The sequence below is a fragment of the Taudactylus pleione genome, unplaced genomic scaffold (genome assembly GCF_031769625.1).
Source record: "Taudactylus pleione unplaced genomic scaffold, aTauple2 ptg000078l, whole genome shotgun sequence".
In the NCBI taxonomy this organism is placed as follows: domain Eukaryota; kingdom Metazoa; phylum Chordata; class Amphibia; order Anura; family Myobatrachidae; genus Taudactylus; species Taudactylus pleione.
The window spans coordinates 3,998,922-4,011,398 of NW_028284480.1; the positions used below are offsets into that span (position 1 = coordinate 3,998,922).

The window sequence follows — 12,477 nt, forward strand, 5'->3', positions numbered from 1 at the left end:
TTATTAATCCGCTTGATCTGCAATATTTGCACTAATACTGACCAGTGGTGTAAATTAATCCCAGACGCCCGGAGGCAAGTTATAATTTGTTGCCCCCCCTGTCACAGCCACTGACATGGTAATGTAGCAATTTGAATGCAGACAGGCTATAGATAGAAGAAAGCGACAGCTGATGGTCTGATATGGAGCTCTCCACTAGTGTATGGTGGCTTCTCAGGTGCTGGGAATGGGTGAATGGGTGCCATGTATTGGGGTGACCATGATGGTACACTCCGGGTATATAATTACAGCCCTAAGTGGGGTGAATATGTTGTGCACAATGGAGGAGGTGCCCCTTCAGAGCTGGAGCCCAGCAGCAGGCGCCTCCATTGTCTCCCATAGTTCTGCCCCTGATACTGACTGTGACCTATGTTTGGAACTTATGCTGTGCTGCTGCTGTTTGCTACTAACACTTCCTTTAATCGGCTTCATCAATTTTATTGAGATAACACACTTATGTTTGTTTGTATTTTATATGCATTAGATAATTATATCTTGGCCAAATATTTCCATCTGCATACCATGGTAATGCTTAATGTTTTTTAATATATGTGAATAATCGTTTTATGGTAATAAATACTTAATTATTTTTCAAACCAGCAGCTGTATGTTTAGCGCTTCCATTACCATAATTGTAAGGATTGCAATTGAAAAGCTGCCTGCGTGCAATTATTGCACTTTTTGCACAATTTTTGTCTGCTACATTATAGCATCTAAATACATCCCGCTAAAAATGCAGATATTATGGGACTGTCCTGCCATTCTAATAGTGAATACTTTTGTCCCAGCTGCTGGGTTCTATGCCATGCTCCTGTGAGTGGGTGCTTCTTACATCCTAGACACACCCACAAAGAGGTGTGCCATGCCCAACATGATGTTGCTGTACCCGGGCCCAGGATTTCTCTTGGCAGTCCTGGAGGTGACAGGCAGAGACATGGAGGGAGGGAGGTGGATGAGAGTGGAGGGACAGGAAAGATGGGGATAGAAGCAGAGGGTTGGAAGAGAGACTGAGGAGAGAAGAAAGGGGGAACAGCAAGTTGAGCGGACTAGAGAGGGAGGATAGGGGTGGAAAAAGTAGGTAAAGTAGGGAATTATGTGAGCACTGGATAAGGGGGGTGGTTGAAGTAAAGGTGTTCATACTGTGGACGAGGTAATAAGTGAGATGAAAACTGGAGTGGAGGCTGTGTGATATAGAGACAGTGTGGATAAATGTAGTTAAATGTTCAAAAATACAGGTAAAAGAACAGTGCTGCTAATGTATGAGCGCAGCTACAAAAGTGAAATATAAAGACAAGTATGTAAGTAGTTGGCAGTGGCATAACTAGGGTATTTGGAGCCCAGGGCAAATTGAAAAATGGAGGCCTCCCCCACCCTATGTGCGCTGCATTCAGCGCTTGCGCCGAAAATGGTCATGGTCAAAAGAGGCGTGGTCACTTAAAATGAGGCATGTCAATATGACACACACCCCTTTCTCGTCACTCTGAACATTCCTATCCATTCCAAATAACATAGTGAACCTTATACAGTCCCCCCATGCATTGCCCCCAGTAGTGGTCCCCCTTTTGCAGGCCCCCAATAGTGCCCCTTATACAGTGCCCCCAGTAGTGGTCCCACTTAGGCAGGCCCCAGTAGTGCCCCTTATACAGTGCCCCCCAGTAGTGGTCCGCCTTATGCAGGCCCCCAGTAGTGATCCCCCCTATCCAGTGCCCCTTCTACAGTGCCCCCTGTAGTGGTCCTCCCAATCCAGTGCCCCCAGTAATGGTCCCCCCAGTGCAGTGCCCCTTGTGTCCCCAGTAGTAAGTCCCTTATATAGTACCCCCGGTCGTAGTCCCCCTATGCAGTGCCCTTTATATAGTGCCCCCAGTAGTAGTCCCCCATATGCAGTGCCCCCAGTAGTGGTCCCCCAAAGCAGTGCTACAGTAGTAGTCCCCCCCAGGAGTGCCCCCAGTAGAGGTTCCTCCCAGTAGTACCCCCATGTGTAACCCCCCCCGATGCAGTGCCCTCAGTAGTAGCCCCCCAGTAGAGGTCCCTCCCCACTGCAGTGCCCCCATTAGTAGTCCCCCAAAGCAGTTCTACAGTAGTAGTCCCCCCCCAGTAGTGCTCCCAGTAGAGGTTCCCCCCAGTAGTACCCCCATGTGTTACCCACCCCGATGCAGTGCCCCCAGTAGTAGCCCCCCAGTAGAGGTCCCTCCCCACTGCAGTGCCCCCATTAGTAGTCCCCCTCAGTAGTAGTCCCCCCCAGTAGAGGTCCCCTTGATGCAGTGCCCCCAATAGTGCAGACAAAGACACACAAGTTTAAAAAGAGAAAAAAAAAAACACCTGAATCCCCGCTCCGGCTTCTGCTCCCGCAGCCGTCTGCACCTCAGTTCTCCCAGACCGGTGCGCTCTGCATTATGGAAGAGATGTCATGACGTCTCTCCCATCACCCACTGCAGGAGCCGGAAGGTGGAGCTCATGACTGAGCTCCAGCCCGGCTCCTGCAGTGGGCACAGCAGCAGCCAGTGAGAGTCTGTCTGAATCTCATTGGCTGCTGAAACACACACACATCACCGCTGCACTGGCGGCGATGTGTGTGTAAATGTGTAGTGTGACCGCACTCACTGCGGTCTGCACTAAACTGGCTAACTAGGCCGGCCCGGTTACCGTGGCCGGCGGCCACAATGCTGCCCTTACAGCACCCAGGATGCTCCAGGCATTGCTCTAGTCACCCGCTCCTGGTGCCTGGTACAGGCCATGCCCCCTCCACATCACATCATGTGGAGGGGGTGTGGCCTGCACCGGCCATCGGAGCACTAGCTCCGGCACTGGTGATGGTGAATTAGCTAATTCACATAAGTATGTTGTATGATGTCCTTCAGAAGGAGTTCTGGGTTTTAGGATGTTCTACTTCAGTTTTCCTCCAGCTTAACTCTAGCATAACACCGTTTTAGTTATCAAAGTGTAATTACACTTATAATCTAACACTTTGACTCTAACACTGAGTACAGCTGCCTATGGCTATGCGCCAGATTCAATTAGCCGTGAAAAGCTGAGATCGGCAAAAAACACAATGTGTTCGCCTCATTCGCATGTTTTGAGGCAAAGTTTTCGCCTGCTTACTCAATGTGTGCACCCGCTGTTTGCCCTATTCAATTGCAAAACAAGTGAAAATGCATATATCCGAAAGCAGCGAGTAGCAGAACTGGTGAAAGGGTCAGTTTTTTGGGGGGAAATCAGTCTGTACCCCCAATAAAGCCTAACTCACCCAATATAGTAGTGTATTATTAGTCTTAATAAAGTAATTAGGGATCTTATTTTGGGTCAAAGAGCTGTTATATGCAAATTTGCATAAGTGTGGAAAAATTATATTAAGCAGTATCTTTTATGAAAAATATTTGCTGTAGTTAAATTGGGGGTACATGTAAATGTGGGAATTTTAAACATTTTGCATCCCGAGTATATGCGTAAAAGTTCTGACACAAAAATCACTGTCTTATGTGTGTATTTGCTCTTATCTCAAGAAACATTTAATTCAAAACATACAAATACTGTATTTTAATGTCAAATACACTTGCACCCAACTATAGCATAGAGAAATGGCTTGATATGTCATATACAAAGGTATCACACAAGTATCTTTACAGTGTTTCATTAGATGCATTAGATTGCATTTTCCATATAAAATGCAATGAAGTACAATCAACCCACAAATTCATTTAACTTTTTATAAAACCAATGGAAACGCTAATAAATGAAGTATTACCATATGGAGGAGTCAGTATGGAAATAGCCATTCAGACCTGTCTAAATGCTTCTGGTGTCTTCATCGTCAGCACCTGTCTTTTACGCCAGGCCTCCAGTACCAGCAAAAAAAATACACCGTCTATGAAATGGATCTGGAGATGTGTGTCATTAAGTCACATGTCCATAAGTTGTGCTATACTTATGCTTGCCGGTCGCTTTTCCAACCCTTCAGAAATACAGTAAGGGGTTTATTTACTAAAGTGCAGGTTTTTAGAAGTGGAGATGTTGCCCATAGTAACCAACCAGATTCTACTTAACATTTATCTAGCACCTTCTAGAAGATAATAGCTAGAATCTAATTGGTTGCTATGGGCAACATCCCCACTACTAAAAACATGCACTTTAGTAAATATACCCCAAAGGGTCTGTAAGACTAAGGGCCCGATTCAGAACCGCTCGCAAGCGCATAGCGCTTGCAAGCGGGCCATTGCGCATGAGCAGCGTGCACGAGCCCCAGAGCGAGTGAGAAATCCCTCGCTCCAGGGCTCGCTACAAGACGGGGCAGCGGTCGATGTTGACCCACAGCTGTGCGAGCGGCCTGGAGGCCGGTCAAAATAAAAATATGGACGCCCTGATTCAGAGCGAGCGCACGTAAATAGCGTGCGCCTCTGAATCAGGGCCTAAGATTCTCTAAAGTCTAAATATGGATGCATTTTGGTATTGAAATGTATGTTACACCCCATAAGTGCACTTACAGTATATCCAACTGTAAATGATGTCCACTGTCTATATGGGGGAGATTTATAATATCTTGGAGAGAGATAAAGTGGAGAGTGATAAAGTACAAACCAGTCAGATTCAGTCATTTTAAAGGCTGTGCTAGAAAACTGACAGAGGCCAAGTGGTTGGTATTTTATCTCTCTCCAAGTTTTGATAAATCTCCCCCATATGCAAGCTTATATCAATGATCTGAGATCAGCTGTTAGATAATGAACCATATCTTTTTTTTAAAATATTATGAATAGTAGTAGAAGCACTATGAGGAAAAGAGAGAGGGAATGTTTGGTTGTATTCCATTGCAGCAAACTATTGACAAAGGAAATAGGATGATCTCATTCCTATTGGAGGATAAAATGACTTCTCTGCATAAGGTTAAAGCATTATTTTAGTGAAATAAAAGGAGAGGTAATTTAACACTGAGTTAAGAGTATAAAGCAAGTGACAAGTAGGACAAATGACTTCTCTTCCAGGAAGCTTAATTTCCTTATGTGAAACCCTATTAGTCATTGACTTTACAAATTAGCCTTTTTAATCTGTATTTTGTCAACTGTTACATTTCTAAGAAAATGTAACACATTTCTCAGGCGTCAGACCACAAGCTGCATGTGCTATAAGTTGGAACATTGCTGACTTTTTAATAATTAACAGCCCAGTGTCCCTCCTATATCATAGCTCAGTGTCCTTATGTGGATAATGATAACCAGGAGCCACAGGCAGGGAATCAGAAGCTACAGCAGCATTAGCGCATAAACTAAATGTTCTCCCAATATAGCAACTACAAAAACCATTACAGATTCATTTGTTTGAGTGATGCATCTCCCAGTGTTATTAGCACTCTTTATATAATGAGCTGCAGATGATGGTTGTTCATACACACTGAACAACCATGATCTGTCATCTGGCCACGGGTCTCGCTGGCCGGGGGTCGCGTCAGCTGACCGCCCATATACACAGCATGATGGACAGATATATCTGCCATCGACATTGTTCACAGACATATCACTTGGTACACACTGGCCGACGGGCACAAAATATATCTGCCAGTGTGTACCCAGTATTAGTTTGACAAATTAGTAATAGTGCAATTTAATAGAGACTGAACACAAGAGATAGCAGAGGGAATTTAGTCTGCACCCATTTATCAAACAAACTAACAAAATAAAGTGCTTAGGTGCTTGTATGTACCTAAACTCAGTTTTGTCAATACCAGCAGCCAACAGAAGTGACGTGCTAATTCGACAATGAACAATTTAGTGTAAGCAATATGTACTGTATATCACACTGTTGCACCCATTTATTAAGCAAAAGCCATACCCCCAATAGATAACACCATCTTCAGATGGCATTAGCCCCATGCAGCCTTTAAATTACAGTATCGCCAGAAATACCCTTTCAGCTCCCTCCCTGTCAGCCTGTACTGTGTACTTGTATGGCCCGTTTGCCCACATGCATGTACTAATCGCTGCTGCGATAAGCAATGGTGATTTATGTTTTTATGTGATAGAGTCATCACAGAGGCAGCCGCCAGTTGCATGACTTCAGTGGTAAATTGACGTATGTGAACAGCAGAGATATTATGTTAATTAACTGGGCTTTTTATTAATAGTCCCAAACTTGCCTTGCATTGAGTTGTCAGTAAAAATTTCTAAAAGTTTCACTCTATCATGTTATAAAAGTATTTTGGAGCAAAATAAAAAGCAAAACATCACAAAACAATAAACAACATAACTATACTATAACTAGAATTGATAAGCACAGAGAATGTGTTTTTGCAAATTGGGAACATTACTCCTTTATCACAGAGAGATAATTGTTAATGATTAATATTAAACTTACATGTAATCAAGTACAACTTTAAGCAAACATGCCATAGTTGTGCTCATTAAGGTCTGGAGTAAAGAGATGTTGGCAATTGTTAAGTGCAGAGATACATATCAGCAGATCTATTGTATGCATTGATTACAGCTGTCACAATATATTTGCTGCATCAAAGAGATAGTCAGAAGTCAATACGAAGACACACCTATATAATTGTATGCATGCTCTTTATCAAAATGTCAACACATCTAACTTTTCCTTTTGTCCTTTTTAATTTACTGCCTCACTTATCGAGTCAGTTTTAGGATTTAAAATGTTTTGCAATTGTCTTGAAGTCTTTTGTGTAAATGAGTTGATACAATTTCAAACAGGAATGATGTCTCCATCTACTGACTATAGGAGGTATTCTTACTAGCTACTAATGAAGAAAAGCATGCAAAACATTACATTCTGAAGACAACATGCTGCTGTAATTGGGTAATTAAAATAATAAACTACATAAAGCCAACAAGTAATAAATAGAGGTAAATAATAGTATGATATACACAAAATATGTCACACATGTCATTCTTTGTATTGCCTGTCATTCGTGTCATTTGAAATATAATTGAAAGCTCCTGTGATGGTAAAATATTAAATATATTCCACACAAATTCAATGCAACACATTATGAAAAACAAATGTGATATTTCTATGGTCATTTGCTACTGTTGCCTTGTTTTTCATTTTCTGTAATGGGGTAAATTTCTTGGAAGGTCATAGTTTCAATTAATTTATCAATGAATAAATAATTAGCAAAATGATATCATTATAAAGCCAAAAAACAACAGTAATAATTATAATTAACTACTCCCCAGAAATGTCCGGGGGCTCCCAAATTAGGGGGAGAGTTTATGACTCCAGAGCAGTCTATTCTCCTGCAAGGACACTTACTTACTGGCAAATTGGTTGGGAACTCATGCTGTTAACACAAATCACATTAAGACACAACCACTTCTTCTACTGATATCTCTCCTCACCCAAATCTCCTGGAGGACGAGTATGAAAGTCAGGCTAGTATTGTCTTAGTTGGCGTACTGTAGGAGAGATGCAGGAGGCTTTTACTCAGGAAAATGTGCAACATTTATAGAAGTATTATGACATTTCTAAAACAACAGTTCAATCTGCCCTGCAGTTGTAATAATAAATGGCTATAAAGAAACAGACACCAGTTTACAGGTTAACTTTTTTTTTTAAGCATAATTTATACATTTCATAGCAGTGAATATTGTGTATGTCATTCCAGCTGAGGAGTCACTTGCTTGTGACAATCCTGGACTACCTGAAAATGGCTACCAAATACTCTACAAGAGACTCTATCTCCCCGGCGAGTCACTCACTTTTATGTGTTATGAAGGGTTTGAACTTATGGGAGAAGTCACCATAAAGTGCATTCTTGGTCAGCCATCTCAATGGAGTGGACCGCTACCTATATGCAAAGGTATTGAGCACATATGCATGCTATCATATAGTCAAGTGTCCTTCAGTCTGCTCTAGGGAGGGTTGCTAAAAAGATGGCTACGCATGAAAGTAGAAATCAGTAACTTTAAAATACTTTCGCAGTGGATATTATTACATGGCCTCCTAGCATCAAAGGAGTTTCATAGATTTAGCTTGCTTTTACCCAGCAGTCATTTCAGAATAATCCTATAAATCATACTATGTCACTAAGCTCTAAGTAATGATATTTTTAGGGACTTATTGACAAGTCAGCCTTTTAGATGAACAGGAGTTAACTCCTCTTAGTTTTTCAATCATTTATAAATTCTGGTATAAATTGCCTTAAAATCAGATTACTCTTGATACTGAAATGGCCTTGGTGAGCAGATGTTAATTTCAATTCCAAACACATTTCATGTCACCCAGCAATGAAAGAGACTGACAGAGTCTTTGCCAGGTTACACTAAACAAATGTCAGAAGAATAACTGTCCCTCAGCAATAACTGCTTTGGATAGAATAGTACTGTATAAGCCATCTAGCATAACATGAGCTATTAAGTTCAGCAGCAGGCATATTTTTATTGTATGCTTAAGCATATTACCAGTGAAGTCATTATTAGCAATCAGCACATAATATGACTGTATTACATTTACATTACTTATGCTAATTTAAACTGTATATTTCTTGATTGTAAGTTCTTGATGAGACGTGTGTATGTTAGGATCTTTTTTCTACACCAAAATGATCATTACATTTCTTTGCATGTTGTTTTGTCAATGGAGTACTAAATGCCTTTTCAATGCATATTTTAGCATCTGAGTATCAGTGTAATTGACCCTGCTGAGTTCTTTATTGAGTATTTATATAGAGCAATAGGAGGAGTTACAAGTCATCAAACTCCATTATCGCTTAATGTGGCTGATCTGTCCACAGCTCCCATTCAAATAGACTAAACCTGCAGCCAGAACAACCTCATTAATCAGTAACAGTTTGATAAATGACACCCACAATGTTATACGATCTTCTAAATTCGACAGCCGGGAACATGCATTTACTTCTTTGTATGGAAACCTTATTCTTCATTTGCAGTTTGTAGCTCTGGCTGATATATTGATTCTGAGAAACAGGCTGTGGTTTGTGACTTAGTTTAGTGGATGAGGGACACCTAAGATAAACTGCAAACATTTTACTTTAAAGCCTTATACTTACCTGCATTCTTTTAAAGCATGAAGCACACAATTTCAAAGCATATTGAATGCACTTTGATGCAGATAGTCCAAAACATACATATAAGCGAATGGGGTGGTACATACAACTTTGAAATGTTCACTTTACTTTGCTTTTATTCACATCAATGTAAACATTTCCTTCAGCACTCAGAAGAACTAACACTTGGAGAAAATACAGTGGAGTCCTATAGGAATATAGTGAATGTGCTTCAAATAATATGTTAAGTGATGACAAACTATGAGGTGTTATACAGTTAAATGTTTTCTAACTAGTCCTACGTCCAGTTATCGTCAGTACACGAGTTCCTAACAAATTCCCCAACATATATGGATTTTACAAGTTATGCAATTCCCCTCCCCGAGCTAGCAGAGCAGTGGAAAGTGCCGGAAGGGCGATTTAAGTTCTGAGCAATTTTCCTCCCCGAGATCAACCTTTTGAGGAGTAACATGCAACATAATACATTGGGGTAGATGTATGAAGCCCAGAAACGGTATCAGCGCACGTTATGTGCTCTGATACCGCTTCTCCCCGATGTATGATCGGGGGTCTGGGCGGTAAATGACAGGGGCGCTATGCGCCCCTGTCATTATCGGGGCTGCTATCTACAAGATAGCAGCGCTGATAGCCTGGGCTATGTACGAACGGTCAGATCGTCTGACCGTTCGGCCGGCTATAGCTGTCGTTATCGACAGCTACAGCCTGGCGCTAGCCTATCCCCACAGCAGGGACAGCGCTGTCCCTGCTGCGGCGGCTACCGGCTCCAGGGCTCCACGCAGGGATCTCGCAATACTTGCGAGATCCCACGCATGCTCAGTGGAGCCGGCCGGGACAGAGACACAGCGCATTAGCACTAGGCTGATGCGCTGCTGTCTCTAGCGGGTAGCGCCGGAGGGGGGAGTTAACGCTCCCCCTCTCCGGCCGATGAGATGTTTATACATCTCATCAGTAGTGCTTCCTGCTTCGCCTCGGTAAAGAGGCGAAGCAGGAAGCGTTATAGCGGCACGTCAAGTGCCGCTATAATACATCTACCCCAATGTTCTTTAAGGCCAGTTTAGAGCTTAGCCTAAATAACCATTTTGTCAGGCAGTTTGTCAAATTTAGACCAAATTGCCACAAAATCTTCTCTTATAGCTCCACAAGCACTGAATGCTATACAAATGTGATCTTTTATTAACCTTGGAGATAAAAGTGATTGGCCAATGACTGAAATGTGTGTATGTGTGATCATTAACACTGCTTGGCCCCTTGAGAACTATTTCCTGCAGAATGCCTGGATCTATTCAATTTGGCTATTGGACATAGATCTGGTAATTTGGCAATTAAATAAAAATGATAAACAACTTTTTATAATACATTAGCATTTATACTGTATGGACAAACCTTACAACAAAGTTTAAATCTTTGAAAAGGTTCATATTTTGAGCAAGTGCTTGAACTATCAACGTACTGTAGAAAATGTTTCAATAAGAACTACCAGTTTTGGTGAAGGTCTGGTTAGCATTCTATTACTATTTTCTTCTTGATCCTTCAGATTATAAAATATCTAGTTCTGACCATGCTAGTCAAAGAATATGGGAAGCTTTTAATAGCTTTTTACCTTGTGATAGAATTAGAATCAAAATTCCAAAAGCACGATTGGTTACCAGTAACGGTTAGGATGCCTAAAATGTTATACCACTCATTAAACACCAGTATAAACTGTTAGTATTGAAAACATTTCTATTTAGGATTATAGGTTAATTGACAGTCACAGCAAAAAATGGAATTGTAAAACCAATCAAAGTGAAACACTTTTTGAAAATAATACATTTATAGTGATAGGTTGCGTGTGTGTTGTATTAGGTGTGGTACAATATGTCGACATTAGGGATGCTCAGAATATCGAAATGGATGTTATTTCAACATTTGATATGTCAACATTCACAATGTCAACATTGACATAATGCTGACATTGCCAAAATGTTGACATTTTGAATGTCGTCAGCTGGCATGTCAATATAGTGTTTATAGCGCATTTAAACTGAACCTCTAACCCAACCTTAACCATAACTGCAGCTTAAACCTAACCGTAACACTAATATGGACTATCGACAATGTGCCTGCCGCACATTGTGCCTATCGACATTCAATATGTAGACATTATGTCAATGTGGACATGGTGAATGTTGACATTTTGATAGTGGAGATAATGTCCAATGTCGTCATTCAGTCCATGTTGACATTCTGGTGTCGACAGTCTGAATGTCAACATTTCGAATGTTAATATTATAACATAACCTGTTGTATTGCATGCTAATGGTCATATATGTCAATGATATATTTTCTACATGTTTGCAAAAATATTAATGACATTTGGGGGACTTAAATGTCTGAAATAGTCTGTTCTAACATCTGGCTGTTGATAGCCAGTTAGATTGCTGTTCTCATTTTGATTTCATAACTGATTTTCATTTTTCTTCCATAGCTACCCAAGACAGATTTGAACATGCTTTACAAGGTAACATACAAGACTCTCTCATACCAACCTACACAAATACTTACAAGACTCTTTTACCAACCTATACAAATACTGTCAAATTTAAATATATATGTAAAAATAGCGGGCAATTGATTTCATTATAATAAAGTTGTTTAATACTCACTAGCTCCCTACTTTGAGGTCTTTAATGTATTTTTCACAATCAAATACATAGCTTTTTGTATGTTACATACAGATAGAAAACATGACTCATCTACAGTATATTTATCAGGACAGTGGCATCTCTATTAGACCACTATAAAGTCATTGTATGCAACCTTGACTTAGATAAACTGACCTTGCACAGAGGTGTTATATATTGTAACAGACAATGATCTGTAGATGTTTATCATATAGAGCTTCATGATTTATATCCTCTCAGCAGACATTTTTGTAGTGGAATGCAAGACAGATTGAGCTCAGTCATGTCAGCAGTTTCTAATGTGGGTAAACTAAAACATAAAATACCATATAATGCTACAACAAATTATTTGATCTGCTCTTATTGAATAATATTAATTAATGAATAAATATATTGTAGCTTTCTAGCTTAAAGACTGACATTGTATTTTTAAACTGTCACCTGCTTGCCTGCATGCACATTGTTTGTTAAATGAATCTAGAATAACTATGGTTCAAAGCATTTAATATAATTTTGAAAGACAATGGACCTGATTCAAGCTAGCAAGCGGCCGCTCGTTGCAGACAATGTTCGCTAATGTGCGCATAGTTCGCAGTGTGCGTGTGCAAACTAGTAGGAGCGAACGGAATGTGCTCGCTCGCCATGCCAGGACAGCCCAGTGGAATGAGTGACAGGAGAGGCCGTTTGAGGGTGGTAACAGGGGCAGGGCAGTAGTAACAGGGGAGTGGAGTTGCGGACGCAGGCGTG

The 12,477-nt window shown here is 40.9% G+C and overlaps 1 protein-coding gene across 2 annotated transcripts in view; it reads left to right on the plus strand.

Annotated features, from left to right (window-relative positions):
- The window catches only part of SEZ6L (seizure related 6 homolog like), a 439,056-nt gene that overhangs the window by 400,968 nt on the left and 25,611 nt on the right, over nucleotides 1-12,477 (plus strand). For both annotated transcript variants that reach the window (XM_088467896.1, XM_088467897.1), the window contains exons 14-15: nucleotides 7,646-7,840; nucleotides 11,535-11,567. In XM_088467896.1, coding sequence (XP_088324022.1) covers nucleotides 7,646-7,840; nucleotides 11,535-11,567 — 228 coding nt within the window. The remainder of the gene's footprint in view (nucleotides 1-7,645; nucleotides 7,841-11,534; nucleotides 11,568-12,477) is intronic.